This window comes from Gobio gobio (genome assembly GCF_949357685.1).
Source record: "Gobio gobio genome assembly, chromosome: 9".
NCBI classification, from domain to species: Eukaryota; Metazoa; Chordata; class Actinopteri; order Cypriniformes; family Gobionidae; genus Gobio; species Gobio gobio.
The window spans coordinates 37,683,927-37,705,090 of record NC_137115.1 but is presented as its reverse complement, the minus strand read 5'-3'; the positions used below and the strand labels follow the sequence as shown (position 1 = coordinate 37,705,090).

At 35.9% G+C, this 21,164-nt stretch overlaps 1 protein-coding gene across 2 annotated transcripts in view; it reads right to left on the bottom strand.

Moving 5' to 3' along the window:
• Nucleotides 1–21,164, bottom strand: part of tmtc2b (transmembrane O-mannosyltransferase targeting cadherins 2b) — a 125,897-nt gene that overhangs the window by 21,173 nt on the left and 83,560 nt on the right. For both annotated transcript variants that reach the window (XM_079825510.1, XM_079825509.1), the window contains exons 3-8: nucleotides 9,880–10,705; nucleotides 7,922–8,036; nucleotides 7,117–7,202; nucleotides 5,824–6,008; nucleotides 5,453–5,531; nucleotides 1,760–1,881 (exon numbers count right to left, since the gene is read on the bottom strand). In XM_079825510.1, the coding sequence (XP_079681636.1) occupies nucleotides 1,760–1,881; nucleotides 5,453–5,531; nucleotides 5,824–6,008; nucleotides 7,117–7,202; nucleotides 7,922–8,036; nucleotides 9,880–10,705 (1,413 nt within the window). The remainder of the gene's footprint in view (nucleotides 1–1,759; nucleotides 1,882–5,452; nucleotides 5,532–5,823; nucleotides 6,009–7,116; nucleotides 7,203–7,921; nucleotides 8,037–9,879; nucleotides 10,706–21,164) is intronic.

Below are 21,164 nucleotides of genomic sequence, written 5' to 3'. Positions count from 1 at the left end.
CGTTGTGTTACACAATATTACTGTTTTACTGTATTTTTATATATATATATATATATATATATATATATATATATATATATATATATATATATATATATATATATATATATATATATATATATATATATATATATATATATATATATATATATATATATATATATAATTCCTGCTACTTTAAATAAAGTATATACACTTGAACAACTGCTATTTCTCAGTGCGATTACAAAAATACCTTTTATCTTTAGAATAACATGCATGCACAGATGAATCATTCACACCGAAAACGGGAACCTGTATTAAGTATGTTGACATTACACGATACCGCTATGTAGTGGCGATTCCATCACACTTCTCATTTGATTTTCTTGCCATACTCACTTAATAGTGAAGCTCAATTTCTGCTAGAACAATCGCTCTTTCAAAAACACACTGCTTTCCTTGTACTGTCTGCTGAGCTTTCAAAGATGCTAAATTAAGACAGCCTGTATTTTCTTTACATAATCAGCTGGTGGTGGCCTCATGGATGAAAAAGGCCTGAAGAGGACCATATGGCCAGAGTGGAAATGAAAGGAGACAGGCACAGGTAAACTCTCAGAGCAATCGCCTCCCTTTAACCATTTTTTTTTTAACACATCTTCTCTCATATCTGTCCACATGGATTTCTGCTGAGTGAATTCAGAAGCAGGGCATACGTGTGAGTAATCTGGTCTTCTGTTTTTTAGCTAGATCAGTTTTTCGGTTTTAAGTTTTAAGTTCAGAGAGAAAGAAAGAATGCCTTTGGTCTTAAGGGATGACTTCTCGGTTTAAATTTATAGATGGAAAAAGGTTTCTCATGTTATCTTCTCTTACAGAAAGCCAATGTGTGCTCAAGCTTCATTACGCCTAAAAGGTATATAACATTCATTCAGAGAATTTTGACTTCCAGATAAGGATGTTTACTAGGTTCCTAATTCGTCATTTATCTGATGTTTTGTCTGTAAAATGAATGAGGTCCAATGTTGTTTGGGAACCCTTTGACTTTTATTATAAGGACAAAAAGAATTATTCACAATTCCTTCTTTTGTGTTCCACAGAAGAACGAATGTCATACAGAAAAGGGATAATAAATAATGACAGAATATTAATTTTATTATGAAACTATCAGCATTATGAGCTCGAGCAATGGATAGTTTATGGGTGACCTTTTTGATTTACTATTTTTAAACTTGCAAACTTTTGTTTACTAGCCTAACAATTTAAAGATGAGTATGTTTTCTTGAGTAATGTTGCTGTTTGAGCATGAAAAAGGTCTGAAATGCCTCGATTATAGTCTTGAGTTTTTTCCGGGAATGTAGATGTCACAATATGCAAAAAAAGAGGGGGGCAAGGCCTGGTTAAGTTGCTTTAGTAGTTAGATGTTGGCATGTCCAAGTGTTAGTGTTTACACCTGAGAAGCTGAAACTTCAAGTTTCTAAAACGCACTTGAAGCGGTTGACCAATCACAACACACTGGTCCAGCCGACCAATCAGAGTATATATATTGTGCTTTTCAGACGGAGGGGCTTCATAGAGACAGGTATTAAAAAGAGCTACTGACAGAGTGGGAAGGTGCTGCAACATTGTAAAACGTGAAAAACAATGCGTTTTTGAACTTTCAAGCATGAAAACATATTCTAGTAGACCTCAAAGATATTGTAAAAGGGCATAATATGGCCTCTTTAACAGCTGGGTAACTCAACCCCTTATTCGGTTAATGTTAATTAGAGTGTGAGTTTACCGTCAAAGCCAGGAGCTTGCCGTAAGTGAGGTGTGCAGGTATATGGTCCGGTTTGGATCGGAGAGATTCCTTATACCAGTGTTCTGCCTCTGTCAGTTTGTTCAGCCTCATGTAGGCCTCTCCTGTGAGGGGAGGAGACATGGGTCAGGTCAACATGTCAGAAGTTAAGGAAGCACATAACCACCCCCCTCGCCATGGTTTATCCCATAGAGTCAACTGTAAATTACCCAAAAAAGTCTTACATCCGATGAAATGTGATTCTGGAGCCTTCCTTAATTTATGTAAAATGAGAGTTGAGTGAAACCAACATTAATCTGGGTGGTTGTTTAGTGACCAGCAGACATTCAATTATTTATTACATTCGAATATTTATATTAGATAATTTAGCAATTTTATATTAAAATAATCCTGCTAATGGCCTTTTTGGAAGTCTCTTATCCTCACCCAGGCTGCATATATTTGCTCAAAAAGTACAATAAAAAAAATACTATTGCAAAATATTATATTATTGCAGTAAAAAAAACAAAAAACATATACATATACACATACATACATATATATACACATACACATATACACATACATATATATATATATATATATATTTTTTTTTTAATGTATTTATTTATTTATTTTAACTGCAATAATATTATATATTTATATGTTATTTATAGTGTATTTCTGTTATGGCAACAGCAGCCATTACTCTAGTCTTCAGAGTCACGTGATCCTTCAGAAATGATTCTAATATTTTTCAGATTCTAATATGATGTAAGATGAATAGAAAGTTCAAAAGAACAGGATTAATTTGAAATAGAAATATTTCGTAAAAAATACAAATATTTCCTTAAGAATATTTACTCGCACTTCATCAGTGTTCATTTTGGATTGAGCATAAAAAGTTACAAGTTAAAGTTAAAAATTGTAAATACTTACTGAGCAAAACTAATTAAAGCACACTCTAAAATGGCAAAAACCACAAATAAATTAATTGATTAACAATTTTTTTTTTTAATAAAAAAACTATATATAAGAAACAAAAAACTATGTATACTTCTCTAAAAACACTGCCCCTTTGGTCTTCAGCAGAGCAACTGTCCTAGCGCCAACTCTACTCTTATAAATCCAGACTCCTTAAGACACGAGTATAAACAAACACTCCTATCCTTTAAACATCATCTAATACCTCAGCCATCCTCAAGCTCCCACCCTTCTGCAATAACACACACGCTCCTCTCAGACAGATTATTACAGAAGAGCGAATCACAGCTACTTCACGGAGATAACACAGCCTAAACATTGTTAATGTAATGTAATTAGAGCAAAAATAACATAAGCAGAGGATACGTGACTACACTGGGGTTTCACATGACCCGCCAGTCTGAATACAACTCTGTCTGTGTCATGTTGGTGTCAAATGTAGGACACGTGGGTCATTAAAACAGCCTCAAGTCAAATAACTCTGAAATTTTCAGCTATTATAAAGAAAAAACAACATCACTAATCACAGTCCAAAATTATGATGATGTCACACTAAACTCTCGACAATATTGCTTTGGATAACCCATTCGATTTTGCAGAAATACAACTCTGACTCATTCAGCAAATCTTACACAAACACAATTCTTCATTTGTCACTCCAATTATTTGTTTTGTGCAATAGAGATACATTATTGTTTCCAAAGAGTCCAAAAAGCTTTACAACGACAGGAATAAATTACATTTCAAAATATGCTAAAACAGAAAAGAGTTACATTGTAAAAATGTTTCACAATATTACTGTTTTACTGTATTTTTGATCAAATAAATGCAGCCTTGGTGAACATAAGAGACTTCTTTCAAAAACATTTAAAAAAAAGTTACTTACCCCAACATTTTAACCAGAAATGGGTCAATGACATGACATGCAAATTTCTGTGTCAAAGTGCATTCCTTTTAAAATAATTGTATAAATGCATGACATGTATCACTTTATTCTTTAAACCTATTTATTGATTTATTCTATAAACCCTAATTCATTTTCAGTACATTCAAATAATAAATATTATTTTATGTTTTGTTATCTTAAACCCCCAAAATGTCGGGTGACGCAACAAATATTACTTCTGGCAAAAAAAGCCAAAAGATTATTTTTAAACACTTTGAAATATTATTTACCAATTGAAACTTGTTATTAACGCATTGTTTCTGACTCTAAAATATGCATTACATCCATTTTGAAAAGATAAAAAACTTTTTTTGAAGCTTTATTTGTCATTGGCCCAAATATCCAAAACATACACATGTTGGTCTATTTATCAATTTAAAAGGATTGTTTAATATTTCGAAACAATCTGATTTCCTCAGTAAAGTTGTATTTGGCTTAGTAGGTCAGAGAAGACAGCTGACAATTTTGGCTGTTAAAATGAGCTCAATACAGTTGAAACAGCGAAAACAAACACAAGAACACAAAAAAGACGAAGACAAATGAGCTTGGGGAGAATCAAACATGGGAAAAGGAGGACAGAATACAGTTATGAGGAGATAATTGTGAGAAAATGAGATGGGAGGGAAAGACTACAAGCTGTGGGTTGGTAAATGTCTTGCATAAGATATTAAAATCCAACAGTTTGCTCCCATGCTTTAAATAAAATGGGAAAACAATTCTCACGCTCTCTGTGTTGTGCAAAGCTTCTAACTTATCTTGTTTGTGAAGCTGTTGACTCAATCTGACAAAATCAATTCTATACAGATCAAAGAAAGCTTTGGAAATGGGTCCATGAGAAAAAGAAACGATACACTTACAGACCCACTCTTGTAAGACAATATGGAGTTACACTTATAGTGTGTAAAATATAATGTACAGTCAGTCACAAAATAAAGCTGACACTGAGGGTTTGTATCACCCTGAAGGGGTTTATTTTGCAATGATCTGTTGACTGTACATTATCCCACTTATTACACTTATGCTTACCAAATAAACACTGTACATGCACAAGAAATATTGATTTAAGTTCAAATATATTTAATTATCTTGTAGACAGTTTAACTAGCTTATCTTGTTTTTGTAGATAGCTTAAAGCCTTAAAACCCAGTGCTTTCAGAAAAAAATCTGCCTAAAAACAAGACACTGCAATAATATTACATTGTTATTTTTATTTAATAATTTTTTTTCCTTCATTTAAAAAAAAGAAAAAAGAAATTATAATTTATTTAGTAAGATGCATTAAATTAATCAAAATTGACGGTAAAGACGTATAGTATTACAAAAGATTTCTACTTTTAAATAAAAAGCTGTTTTTTTTTTACTTCCTATTCATCAAATAATCCTAAAAAAAAGTACAAAAAAAACCCCAGCTTTGCCATTACAGGAATAAATTACATTTTAAAATATATTAAAAGTACAAACCAGTTATTTAAAATCTTAATAATATTGTTAAAATGTTTATAAAACACTGCTTTCAAAAACATTTTTAAAAATCTTACTGACCGCAAACCTTTGAACGTTATTGTATACTTCCAATTGTATTCTTTTCAATGCTCATTATTACCAATACCATCCTCTAAGAGATAAAAATACAACAAATATGCTGCTATAGACAGCAATAACATATAGGCTACAGCTTGTGTGTGCGTGCGTGTGTATATATATATATATATATATATATATATATATATATAGTATTCTAGAGAGTGGAAAAGAGACAGACTTACCCATCATATTATAAAGGCTCTGTGGGGCAAACTGTCTGGGCATCTTCTGTATCGCTTCTTTATAAACTGATATGGCCTCCTAAAAATGGATAACAACAATAATTCAATAAAAAAAACACAACTATAAGCATAACGAAGCACTCAGACTAAAAGCCTTTTAATTCCAAGCAAACAAACATTTTAAACAAAAGTTCTTAACACCAAGTCTGAAATTCAGGTTCACTTTTTTGTGTGTCCTGTGAAACCAGTTTGAAAAGGTTCAGAAATTACACACTTCGCATTTAAAGCATTGGTCATTTCATTTAATCACATCACACTTGATGTGAACAGATTTAAAACTAAAGGGTTTAACTGTGCAAAGATCTGCTCACCTCCTGGTGACCCTGTTCATGAAGAAGCTTTCCCAGGTTATACAGGCAGCTGGTGACTGAGCTCTTGTGTGCATGAGGGTCCTTCAGGTTTTCATCTGGGATATCGGCACAAGTGACAAAGGTGCGCTTGGCCTCCTCTAGACGGCCCTGGTTCATCAGGACAATTCCTGTGTTCAAGTAGGCGGCTGAATGAGAGAGAAAAAAAAGGGTGAATATCCGTGCAAAAGGTAATGAGGCTTATTGAGGCTCAAAGAAAGCCTTCCACTGGGGTTAGTGGAATGGACTAGTTGATTTATGCAGATCAGCGCGGCCTGCAGTCTAGTCGATAAGGTGCCAATACATATTCACTATCCACCTGGCCAGAATCAACTCTAAGTCAGCAGGGGAATATCCACTCCAGCTGCCGGCTTAATTCTGATGCTCTTAATAGAACATATACACAAACAGAACCACACATAGAAATGAGTTTACATCACAGAACGGGACAATCCATCACGACTCATGCAGCAAAGACATCCATCACTCTCTTGAAGGCTGCAACATGTGCATGCTCTGATCTCACACTATTACAGATCTGTTACAGACTTCTCAGCCTAATTATACACTGACTGACCTGCAAGTTCATTCCAAAAATGTCGCATCGTTTTGAAAAGCAAAACTTGAACTTAAGAAATCCCAAGGCCCCACTGCACATATCATGATCATTTTCTGGGCAAATCTACTAATTTAAGCAGAGCAGCAAGAATTTCCTCCCATGACACTAAAAACAACATGGGAAATTCGATGAGAATCCTTAAAACGGACAAAAATAGCACACACATTTGTCCGGATATGGGACAAGCAAATGCATCCATATTTGCCAAATAGTATGAAAGGATTTTTGGCCTCGATTGTCCTCCCCTGCTGAAATCAAATCAAACGTCTATCATTCCTTGACAAGAGACAGAGCAACTGTTTAGGCCTGTGAATAATCATTATTTCTTTAATGCTGGACTTCATCCGAGAACGACACACACACACACACACACACACACACACACACACACACACACACACACACACACACACACACACACACACACACACACACACACACACACACACACACACACACACACACACACACACACACACACACACACACACACACACACACACACACACACACACACACACACACACACACACACACACACACACACACACACACACACCTTTCAATTTGTAGTTGCCTGGACACAGGGAAGACTTAGAAGGCTTGAAATTGTTCATAAAAAGAGGAGCTGTACTTACAAGCCAGCGTTGGCCTGCTCCCAATGGCCAGCTTATAGTAGTGGAGGGCCTCTGAGAATCTATTGTTTTCCTGGAGCAAAAGACCCCTGCAAAAAAACAAAAACAAGAACAGTTTCAAAAAATGGTCAAAAGATTTAAAAGGTCATAAATAAACCATTATAGTCAATTATATTTGAGATACATAGCCTATCTATGAAATCGACTTTGCGTGAAATATATATATATTTTTTTAAAACTTTTATACTAATATTTCAGAAGGAAACCAGAAATGTTTTCCCCAAAATGCCCTGTGATGGGTTTTCAAATTATTCTGCAGAAATAGACAAAAATGTAATTAAACAATTAAAATAGAAACCAGATTATAATAGTTCTAAATGATTAAGAATTATTAATCTTTACTTATTTCATTGATAATTATTAATAATATAATGCTGTTTATTATTAAAAAGTGGGTATGTATGCGCTGGTTGAAAAATTGAGATGCATCGAAAATCGTTTTGTAATCACATCACGACTCTCTGATGAATTAAAGCCAAATCGAAATGTGAGGTGCCTAAGGATTCCCATTCCCACTGCTTTATATGGATATCTGAATAGCCCAAACGTGTGCGGTATATGAATTATGTATTAAGTGCCTTCATGCCCTGACAGTGGGGGTTAATGTGTCTAGGGGGGTCCCTGTCAACGTCTTCTGGAAGGCTGATGAATCTGGGGACAGTCATAGTCTGGCCTCTCAGGAGATTTCCTCAGATTTAATAGGACAGATCGATAGAGTCTGCCGCAAGGAGGAAGTTCGCTCACTCACAGGTTATACAACATGTCAGCCATGTTCCTCCGATAGTACAGAGCGTTCCTGTAAGCTTGCTCGGCCTCCGCCACCTTTCCCTGGTTCTTGAGGACGTTTCCCAAGTTACCCCAGGCTGAGGAAGGAGAATAAAGCATATTTAAATAATAGAACAAAAGAAATGAGTCTAGACACAGCTGGAATTGATGGACAAACAACCTACAAAATACTTGTAATAAAATAAAATAAAAATTAAATAAAAAAAAAACTATTTTTTTCCCTCAGAAAAACAGAGACTAGGTAAGTATGCAATTGCAAAAAACCTAACCTTAAACTTAAAATAATAATAATATTATTATATATATTTTCTATTGATTATAAAAATGAATGATGTTTTAAAGCAAAACCGCACCAGGGAGGAATTAAAATAAATAAATAAATTCCAAGACATTTTATTATGGTTGTATAAACACGTATTTATCAACTAAAACATAACATGCATGTTGCAGTGAGGTACATTTTTTTCTAGTAAGTGAATTATGTAATTTGCATGTCATTTTGTTTGTTACACTATTGGTCTATCTTTGATGTGGTCTCCAGACTGTTGCATTTTGGTTGCGGTTAGGTTATGGTGCAACATTGTGAAATTTTATGAAAATGTTTTGTGCTTCCAAGGCACAAAGGCAGTAAACTGGATACAGAAACTGAAATGCACAAAGGCTAATACTGCTTAAGAGAAGCACAAGCAAGGAAAAAAAGTAAATTACATTAAAATAATGCAATCTTAGACGCTACCCATGCATAGTATCTGTGCCATAGTCTGTAAAATTGAATCACGGGGAGGTAATTACAAAGTCATATTGATGCAGTCTGGCTTGATAAATGATTTAAATTAAATTGTGATAATCAATTTGGGAGATTTCACAAATGAAGATAACGGGCTGTCATTAATAGATTGAATTTAATCAGAGAGGACGATCATTTAACAGTTCAGTGGCTCTCCTCCACACACAAAATGGATTTGATGCATGAATCCATGTGAGTGATAAAGTGAGGGAACTTCTAAATTATTCTGCATGCACTAGATCTCTTGCTTACAATAAAATAAGTAATATTTTCTGAGTTAATGGAAATTAGCAATAGCAACAAAAAAATGGCATTGGAAAGGAAATGGGGAAAAAAAAGGCATTTGTGGTTTGGTTCTTTACACTTCGTAAATGTCAACATCACTTAGTTAAAAAATATAAATAAAATTTTTATATATAAATAAAAATCTGAGTAATAGACCACTAAACTCTAAAAGAAGTACAGAAATTAAGAAACCTCAAGCCTCAAAACTTTTCATGATTCATTTTTGGTTTGCAGTAGCATTTATTTATTTTGGGGAAATAAATGATCGCAACACATCCTGCTTTCACCTCATCAAGTAATCTCCTGGTTGTACTGTTGATGGATCTTTGGGTAACTAAATACTACAATATGGCTAAATAAACTAGAATTATGGTCTGAATAGAGCAGGGTTATTATAGTCAACTAAAATAAAAACTATAAAAACATTTTAGTTACATTAAATAATATTCGTTAATTGAAATTTAATAACAATATATTTAAATAAAAAAGCGTAAATTAATTTTATTTCAGCTAGTTGCCAAGGCAAAATTTCTCATTTTCATTTAGTTTAACGTATATGTACCAAAATAACTAAAACTAAAATAAAACTGACTAAAAAAATAAAAAAAGACAAAATTTGAAATGCAACTTGAAAAAACAACAACTTTTAAATATTATATTATTATTATAAAAACTATAAACAATCTCAATGATACTAAAATAACACTGGAACAGAGAACAATCTTGAAAGCTTCTGATAGTGATAATAATATCTTTGAATAATTATATAATAATATAGGGAACAAAAAATAGGTAGAGCAGACATGCAATAGGTGGTTGAATCTCCTGAATTACTTGGACTATATTACCTTTAGCAGGGTTCACAGATATTCCAGATTTATATAGCATCTCCTCGTTCTGCCAGTCACGGTTCCTCAACGCTGTCTTAATCCCAAAGAGAAGGACCAGGGCGGCAGAGCAGCCCAGAACCAAAGTTCTGGAGGACTTCCTCCTCAATCTAACATATAAAGCTCTCATCCCCACTGCTACCAACAGGCAGAAGCCCATACTAGGGATGTACAGTACTCGCTCCGCCACCACGAAGCCCACATAGAAGAACAGATTGGTGGCAGGCAGGAACGGAATGGCCAGCAGGCCCAATGAGAAGACCACCAAACTTTCTGTGGTGGGTAAAGATGGCGAATAGTGTTTTGCAGTACCGTTTGTTCCATTCACGTGCACTGAGTTTGAGTAAAAAGTTGAGTGTTCATAATCAGAGCTACAACTGTGTCCGTTTGTGGACTTCCCGTTTGCTACATGATGGGCTTTCCCGTTGGTCTCCTTATTTTTGGTTGGGTATTGGCGAAGTCCAAACCACGCCAGCGTCAGAAGCGAGGCGTAGAAGGCAACGGTGTGGAGGTTTCGCCAATCTGCAATGCTCCTCAGAAGAGGCAGGGCGTCCATTGACCAATCAAAACTCAGCATGTCAGGGCACAGGAGGAGCCAAACGTTCATGGCGGGGAGGAAAAAGAACGTTAGCGTTCTAGTCAGGAAACAGGGGCAATCTGCTGCAGGGTTGTCCGAGTTGGAGAAGTTTGGAGGTTTGTTGCCCATCCAGTAAAGACGGCAAGCCAGAAGGATGATACCCCAGAAGCCCAACAGGAACACGCTCAACAGCAGGTGCAGGTTCTTCTTCTGAGAAACAAACAGAGAAAACAACAGATGAGAACACAAAATTACTGAATTGTTTAAAAAAGCAGAATCAAACATATTCAAATTCATACAATAAAAGAAATTAGGCTAGGCACAATCAATCAAAAACATGCAAAAAAGGAACTTGATTACATTTAGAAAAAGAGACTAGATAAGAAAAAGAACAACTTTCAGTCCAAACTGGAAGCATTTTTTTATTGATCATAAAAATGTAATGATGTAATGAGGCAAAATCGCATGGCAGACAAAACATATTCAAATTCATAAAACAAAAGAAATGAAGCTAGGTACATCCAACTTGCAACATACAAAAAAGGAACATTGATTTAATTTTGGAAAAAGAGACTTAATAAGTATGCAATAAAAAAACAACAACTGAACAAAAAATCTTTTCAGAAGCATTGTAGTTTGGCCTGATTTTGTATAGATTTTTATATAATGACGTTTTAACACTTAAACGCATACCTTGTGTCTTTGGTAACCTGGGACGTCATTCACTACTCTCCTCCTCATTCATTTTTTAAAGTTAGACATCAGCCTTCTTAGTATTCCTCAATAAATTCATTATAAACAATATGACAAGAAAAACGTAATAAAATTACAAAAGAATGCCCGTTTTCCCATTCATTTTTTGAACATTTTTTATAGGGTCACTAACGACCCAAGGTGTGTTATGGTGCAAGTATTTTTTTTTCTTCTGTACAACAGTAATTACATTTTTGATGACTGAATAAGTGCAATTCACCTTTATTCTACAATGTGGCAATGTCTGATACACAATGATGAAGTGATGTTTCACTCATAGTTACCGCAGGCAGAAAACAAAAGAATAGGAAGTATCATCAGCAAAACCTAAAATGGCTCAGCAATTTACTGCAGAGCAAGCACTGAACGCAATTAAATATTAGTGTCACTGTCACTTGATGGTGGATCTGGTGAAGAAGCTGTCAGCGATCAAAATATTAATTTTGAAGATGTTGAAAATGATAATTTTGAGAATATGTTTGAGATGGCGAATATGAGCCACAAGATGCTGGATGTACTGGAAAATTAGCTCTGATGAGGACAGTGATGATGGTATAAAACATCTGCTTAAACTGAACCCTTCCAAACTCCAAAAGGTAACAAAATATATTTTATTGTATTCTTAATTGTTGCTCTAATATCAGGAGAGTTTTATATTTTCGCGAGAGGTAGAGATCCATCTATGTTACATTCATGCGTTTAAGGGTTAAGGCAAGGTTCTAGGGAGGCAATTTCTGCATGAAAAACAAAACGTAGATGAGAACAAAGTGGATATGGCGGAATATTTTTTTTCCTGTATGACTTTAAACCCTTGAGCTCAAGTCTGGACAAGGTCTCGTTAGTAAATCAACACCAAGACTGACCAATAAGTCAAAGATTTCCAACTGTATTAAATAAGAAATAAAAATTAAGAAAAAAAGCAGCAGATCCAACAGCAAGTAAATCGAGATCAGAAAAATAAACACTAGCACAATCTGGAACACGAGTAAAACTTCATGAGCGATTGTTGGAGTTTTAAGTGTTATTCAATACATTCTGTACCACATGCACGTACTACGGTTTCATCGCGACATCAATCCTTGCGAGGCCTGTGATGGTTAACGAGAATCAGACCTTTGCATCTCCAGTCACTGCAAACAATTTAAAACTGTCGGCCAAATGTAGACACACATTTTCCACATTTTTCAGAGGCCAGAATAATAAACGTAGCGTCACTGACTGCTGGTCAATGAGTACAGCTTGACGTCACAGCTAAAGGCAGCGCCGCATTTATCTCTGTCTCGTACAGCCGGCTTTTACAGACTTTATAAAATAAACAAGATATGGCCTCATAAAGGTGCCAATCCATCATACCGCAGTGCTGATATTAAACACTCCAACATGAAAATGATTTCAGAGTATTTATGGAGTGTTTGAATATTTTACACGTTAAGTAAAAGGGGGATACATTGTATAGTTCCCAGTAGAGCAGCTGCAGAGTTCAGTACGCCTTCTTTTTCATGTTGATTTTGGATCGAGGACACCCTCGGGCAATTTTATGACTTCCTCCAAACACGGAACTCATTCGGCACGGATGGCAAACAAACACACAAGTGATTACTTCAAGGCCACATCAATCGCCATTAAAGGGATAATTCACCCAAAAATGAATGTTTACTCGCTCTCATGTTATTCCAAACCTGTATTACTTACTTTCTTCTGCAGAACACAAAAGGAAATGTTAGCCGGGAGGTTAACACTGTTAATTTGAGTACAATGATAGTGAATGAGAACAGACACAGTTGAACCACAGTTAATCATATGACTTGTACGTCATATTCAAAGCCTTATGAAAATTTGTGAGGAACAGACCAAAATTTAAGTAATTTTTTTTTAATCTTCATTTTTGGCATCAGTGATGACAAATGCATGTTTCATAAGTTAAATAATGCAACATAGAACTGCAAATGATATTTGAGATCTGCAGCGGAGGGGACATTTTTCAGCTAGAAACTCATATGGACTATTTCTATGCTAGTTTTATGGTACTTTTTGTCAGTTTTAGAGCTTGCTAGCATTCGCCTCCATTTTCAATCTATGGAAAAGAACAGTATAAATCTCCTTTTGTATTCCACACATTCGGAACATTGTGAGTAAAAGGCAGATTTTTCATTTTCATCACCCCTAAAAGATGTTATGTACAGTACATCTGTTCATCTGCTCATATTAAAGATTAATGTGGGAAGTATTAACAAAGCATTTCCCCTAAAGGTTATTTGTGAACAATTTAGTCAGCCCAATACACCATTTATTGTAACTTAGAGAATTTTTTCCCCTCCCTGCTGACTCACTAACAGAATGATATGAGACAGTGAGTATGTGTTCTGCATTAATGTCCAGCTGTACTATACAATATTGATTTTTTTGTCCTGTTTTTGGTCATCTCTGCTTCAGACAAAGAGCACATTATTACTCACAGGGGAAATGTCTATAACAGGCCACTTCCCATGTAATCATGTTATGTAGCACAGATGTACAGAGCATATCCCAAATGACATAACCTTTACTATAAGTCCTGACAGGCACACAGCTATGAATATGGTGACCGCATGCCACCAGAGAGGTTTTTTTTTAAATAATAGACCAAAACATAAATGTACATTTAGGTGTGGCAGAAATGACATATATATATATATATATATATATATATATATAAATAATGGTAACCAATCAAAGTCTGAGATTTAATATTTATATTTATATTATGTAAAAAATTTTCAGTAAAACCAAAACCACTAGGCCAGTGTTATATATTTTGTTCAGTTGAGTACTTACAATATCCCAAATGTTTCCAACTATTTGTAAATCGTGAGAAATTGCCATTTTAACCAAGGAACCACGACGTGTGAGGGAGTCGCACGTCGATTGCGCCGTATCTGCGTTACCCTCGGTTTCCTGTTTTATTTTGGGAAACGCTGTACTCTCACTGCAGTGTGCAACAAGTGTCATAGCAGCCGCCGAGCGAATGCACAGAGTAATATCATAACTTCATTTTCAACAACCTCAGATGTATCTAATATAATAATCAGAGCTGCGTTACCTCATACATTTACATTTTACATTTATGCATTTGGCAGATGCTTTTATCCAAAGCGACTTACAGTGCCCATATTACAGGGACAATCCCCCTAGAGCAACATTGAGTAAAGTGCCTTTCTCAAGGACACACTGGTGGTGACCGCTGGGATCGAACCAGCAACCTTCTGCATGTCAGTTCCATGGTTTAACCCACTGGACTACCATCACCATCTCATCCATCACCATCTCATCCATCACCATCTCATCCATCACCATCTCATCCATCACCACCATCACCATCAACTACAACAATAGGAGGTCTCATACTCATGACCGGAAAAGCGGAAGTTGCGCCAGCGACTATGTAATAATAAAAGTCCCGCTGCTCGTGAGGCGTGTGTTGCCTTCATCTTATCAACAATCGATCCAGCTGCCTTGTTCAGCTCCACAACACCCGGTCTTGCTCTGCTTCATACTCCAGTAATGTTAATAATAGCATCCATGAACATGATTTCTGCCCGAGTCCTATCCCGATTCTTTTCCACCAGCTGTGAGGTAAAGACCATTGATATACATACTAAAGGCTAGATGTCTTACGGCGGAGTCTCTATCGTCATCACCGGCGGCCATCTTGTCACAGGCAAGCTTTCTGGCGGGCTCTGTAATACCTGATGTAAGGTGAGTGATATGCACAAACACAAATACTCTTATCTTGCTGAAATCTTGACGGATTTACAAATGGTTTGGTTTCTTTCAAACGTTATTAACGTGGCTATAATTCTGGATGCTTGAACAAATTATGAATAATTATTCATAAGTATTCAGTGTCATAACTGCATCTCTGACGTTTATAACAAACCAAACAGTTTGAAAATCAGTAGAAAATTGAGCAAGTTATGATTATTTAAAAAGTACATGCCCCATTAAAACACAATGTTACGAGTGAGCGAGCTGACTGTGACAAGATGGCTGCCAAGTGCGGACGTCGACCTCCATTGGCCAGCAGCGCGGACTAGACATCTAGCCTTTATTATGTATATCTATGGTAGAGACCACATGTCCCAAGACTCTGCGCTCAAACGTGGCGTCATTAAACTACGCCTTTGTTTTGAACAGGTGACCTCTAATGGACGGAAAAGTTACATAGTGCACCTTTAAAAAAAATGCACCAAAACCGTGAGAGCAATTTAAAAAGTAACCCCGTTTTGCAGTACAGTCTCCATGTCTGTAAGACATATCAATCTGTCATCAATTAAAGTCCGGGACAACATCAAGTTAACTGCCTCTGTCTCTTAGTTCCTGACATCTGTTTAAGTTTAATGACAGAAGGATGATGTGTGCATTAATGATCCCGAAAGATGAATAAGCAATACAACTAACTACAACAATAGGCTTGAACATACATAAAATGAGTACAGTAAGATATTACACACACTAAACATTTACAGGAACAAAAATGGTTGACATGATAAATATTGATACAATTTTGATTCCATGCATACAGTATGGTTGGCTGTTTCAGGTGGAACACGCATGCATGTCCCAGTGGAGTGAACTGTAGGTTGAAGGGAAGAGGTCGTAAACAGGAGGTCCCACAGGGGTCTTGAAGCAGCAGACTACAGAGGCCAAGCGGAACTGTCCGACTGAAGAGAAATACAGAACTGTAGCCAGGCAGGTTCTACATCTTAGAACCTAAACTACAGTGGCATGAAGGTTACAACTGCCCACATGAATCTCAAAAAAGATAGAATATAGACGGATTAACTATAAGAAAATTAGGATATAGACAGATTAACTAGAAGACAATTAGAAGAAGAAAAAAAACGGTAACACTTTATTTTACGGTGTCCTTGTTACTACACAAGTTACTACCAAGGTTTTTTCTCCATTCTATCACCTGATGGAGTTTTGGTTCCTTGTCACCATCGCCTCTGTCGCCTTTGGCTTTTGGCTTGCTTAGTCGGGGACACTAAATATTCTATAATATAACTACATTACTGATCTGCCAGCATTAACACCTTTGTATGAAAATTGAACAGAGCTGGACAATGACATGACTGTTTTCTCTAGAGCGGCTGTAGAGCCGAAACAAATTTTGTTGCATAATTTCCATGTTATCCGTAGAGCTGCTTTGAAACTGTGACTTGACTTAGTTTTATTTATGTATATACACACTGTATAGTGTAAAATAAAGTGTAGCTGAAAAAAGTACTGCAGTAAGCAAAAATAACAGTTTTCAGTAATTATTTTTATTTAAACAATTTAGTATCGATTCTTAAATATCCTAATGATCCAATCCAAATCCAGAACAAATCAATCTTTTAACCCATGTCTGTTTTTAGTGGTGTGCATCAACTAACTATGAAAACACAATCTATATATATATTTCCCCCCACAAATAAATGTAAAACAAATCATATAATATTAATAATAAATATACAAATATAAATATACATACAAATAAAAAGCATAAAGTGTTTTGCTTTATAAATCATTTCTAATCTTGCTTTTTTATTCGTTTTTTGTAAATTTTACATTGTCATGTCCCATTTACATAAAAGCATGCAAAATCTAACTGAAAGTGATGGTCACTGTAAAATTTGCACATTTGCATAGAGATTGGTTTTCTTTCTTATATCTATTTAACTATCTGTGGTTCACACAGCATATTACATTGTGTTGCTTCTCGGGGACAGCTGACTGAAAACAAGATACCTACCGAGTGTCATGATAACATCGACAGCGGCTTAGATGAGCCATTTTATTTATACAAAAAAGCAAATTCGTAAGACTGGACATAACTAGCTAAATTTTTTTGCTGCCTTGCAAAGTACTGCTATTTCCTTGGTTACACTTGGAAGTCCTCACATAATTCACTACATCTGCAATTCATGTCTCGAATTAGTGAACTACACCAGTAAGACAGCGACAATCACACAGCATACAGGCATAATTAAAATACATCCTTGGAGTCAAAGAATTTATTGCATGAAAAAGCTTTCAAAACGTCTTCACATCTAATGACACTTCTCTCATGAATGTTTCTCTTCACTGATATGGGATTATTGTATAGGCCAGGAGAGCTTTCGGGTGATGTATTACCATCTTCATCTAGCATTGAAGGACTGTGAATTCAAGCAGATGAAAGTATGAGAGACATTCATACTTTTCAACAGGTATAAATCTCTGCAAATAAGTATGGTGATGGGGACGCATCTGTCATTTTAGTGCTCTTACAAGCGAATTACTGAACTCCACATAACCCTGTCAGCCAACCTCACGAAAAGCCTGCAAATATGGGCAGTTTCTTGCACACACACACACACACAAATATATAAATAAATAAAAACTCAACTCTATACATATTACCGGTGGTCTAACGGAGCTTAAGCCCAGTGGGGGTGAGATGCAGCGAGAGAGACAGATTGTGGAGCTCTAGCGGAGGATGAAGATGTGTCAGTGAGGTCATGCGGGAGTGTGAATGCTTGCACACAGGATTCTCGCTGGATTTATGAGGCGGCTGCAGGTTTGGGACTGCGCAGGCTCTCAAGAAACAGCATGGGTTTTAGCACTTGCAGGTTGTGAGCCAAAACACATAGACCCTGGGATTTGCGTAGGTTTGATTCTCTGTGTGTATGTGTTTGTGTAGAAGATACTATGCATGTATAATATATTTTATACGTTTAAGTTGAAGCAATAAAATTACTAACTGAAAATAAATACTAACTAGAAAACTAAAACTGAAATAAAATTATATTCAACCTAAATAGTAATGCATAAGATATATTAATGAAAACAAGCACAAATAAAAGTACTCCAAATTAAATGAAAATGTTTTTTTTTTAAATAAAATATATATTTGGGGCCTGACGTATAAACGTTGTGTACACACAAAATGGGCATTGAAAAGTGCGTACGCAACTTACACGAACATAACGGGATTTATAAAAAAGAAACTAGGCATAAATGTGCGCACCGTACGGACATTCTAGACCAGGGGTCTCCAAACTCGGTCCTGAAGGGCCACTGTCCTGCAGAGTTTAGCTCCAACCCCAAATAAACACACCTGAACCAGCTAATCAGTGTCTTACAAGGCGCTAGTAAGACACTGATTAACTGGTTCAGGTGTGTTTAATTGGGGTTGGAGATCAACTCTGCAGGACAGTGGCCTTCCAGGAACGAGTTTGGAGACACCTGCTCTAGACCATGCGTATGAACTCTTTTACTGTTGCGAGTGAATTAATGACGTAAACAGAACTAAATTAAATATGATTAAATTAATTAGATTAAATATGCGCACTCAAATTACATAAAATCATTATCCAGAAGTAACAACCTTTTTTATATGAATTTAAATAAATATTTGTAGCGGACTTTTAAACAATTTCCCTGTGGCATGCTGTGTTTTAATGTTTTAACTACAGTGAGGATTGCTTGAAAATTGTTCTAAATAGGAGAACTCATGTTCTGAGAAAATATTTCCACGCGCATAATGATCAGTGATTCGTATGTGACTCCGTAGATGGTATAATGACGGTTTAAATAGGTCAGATGACACAGTAATGTACAACCTCTGCTGCACGCAGGTGTCCTGTTGGTGTTGTGTACAGACAAATTTGGATTGAATTATTCTTAAGACAAGGATACCGAATTTTTAGCAATGTAATGTGCCAGCACAAATGGCATTTATAGTCTGAATCTCATATTTTCCTAAAGTCTTGCATCGTTAAACATGGTATCACGTGGATGGGAATATTCATATGGGAATGATATGCAAATTACATTATGCATGACAAAACTAGGCGTTGTGAGCTCCATAAATGATTATTTCAGGGAGGAGATGGGGTGGAGCTAGGCATGTACGCAAAATATTTAGCTGACTGGGGTTTGTTCTGGTATATGCATGGTTTTATAAATCTGAAAAATGTTTGTGTGTTTGCAAAATCTAGATTTAGGATGAAATCGATAGAGCGTTTTATACATGATGGCCCTGGTCTTGCCTGTATAAGTCATCAGAGCACATTATTATGAAGAAAATTAGATTGCTTTTATAATATTTCATGCAAATGTAATACATTTCTGAAACTTATTTTATGCTGATGCAATTTTTGCTTTAAAATATATTAAAAACAAGCTTCAGCCTATATTATTTCCAGCTTAATATATGTACAATGATGGGTGTGAAATGTAATGGTAATGCCATTTCTTGTTTGTCCAAATTAAATCAAAATTGACCTAGTTTACATTTTAAACACACTGATCTTACTGAACATGATAAGTACATTATTCCTAAGAAAAGGAAACTTCACTTCCATCTCCCTTTTCTTTTTATTCATGTGATAACGGCAGCATGAACTACTGGGTAAAATTAACCAATTTATAGCTATATGCATTGTTTTAGCAAGCCTGCATTCGGGTCTAAGGCCCACTTTTCATGAAGGTAACTTTTCAACCTTCATAATATATTTTCAAAACTCTTGTGATGATACATCGACTTACAATAGGTTGAATGACACGTCTGCCATAGCCTGACGGGGTCTGTATCGTTTTTAATCGTACTTTTAAACTTCGGGTTTCGGGTAGTAACCCGAGAAAAAAAAAGAACTACAAAATTTGACTGCTTTACAGCATATACGTCACTTCCACCCCCACCCCCACCCCCACTTCCTTAAATTCGGACGTGCGAGAAAAACTATAATTGTTTGCCAAATGTTATAGTCATGGCCGAAGCAGCACAGAAAAATAAGAAAGCAAAGGTTTTGTCGGAGGAAAGCAAAAAGAGGAAACGAGAAAGTGATCGGATTAAAGGCAGGACGAGGATCAACATTGGGCCAGCGTTTGCTCGTTGGCGTGAGCTGAAGGAGGAGGGGCTACATTCTTGCAAGTAAATACATAAGACGTACAAAATCATATTTTAGGATACCTAACATGTCTGTGATATTGGTTTATTTGTCTTTCCTCAAGCTATAATGCAAATCGATTTTTCAAATTTGCAGATTCATCTAGGGTAGCTTGATATTATAATATTGACGATATATGGTTATTACCTACCACTCAAACATTGAATTGAAGTATCATATAGATTCTGTAAAACGGGAACCAATAGACTAGGCTACTATAATGACGCTGGCTTGTAAACGTGAGCATCGCGATCATTTGGCGTTTGAAAAAAATAAAACCCATGAAATTATATTCATATGACATGCTGAAACATATGCCACTGTACCTGGGATGAAGACATTTCACACGCGACGCAAGCAGAACACCTGCATGTGAACTCCTGCAGTGTTCAGGGCTATCATAGTTGTCATGTCAACAAATGCACGTGCGATGCATCCGCTGATGTAGAATGACAGTTTACGACAGTAGTAGAGGACAATACTGTTTCACAACTGTAGGGGGAGCCCAAGAGCAAAAGTTACCTAGTGCTGCTTTAAAAACAAAGGTTCTTTATTGAACCCAGAGTGTATTCCAAATGATAAAATTAAGTTCCATACCTTTTTTCTTATTGAACATGTCACTAAAACAATTTTAATGCACAAAGTGGAGTCAAAGAACCACCCAATGCAAAGCGGAGTGCATTCAAACAGTTTAATGCACAGCTAGCCGTGGATTATCCAGTTTATACCATGATCATTTGCCAGCATTGACAAGTTGAAGCTGCCATTGATATTTGCAGCATTACATTTCATTGGAAGCTTATTTTCATCAGCTACCACTCATTAGATCTAGCATTTTGTCTACTGTAAAGGTTCAGTGTGTAGTATTTCTGTGGATCTATTGACAGAAATGCAATATAATATACATAACTGTTTTCAGTGGTGTAAAAAGACCTTACTTAATGTACCGTTATGTTTTT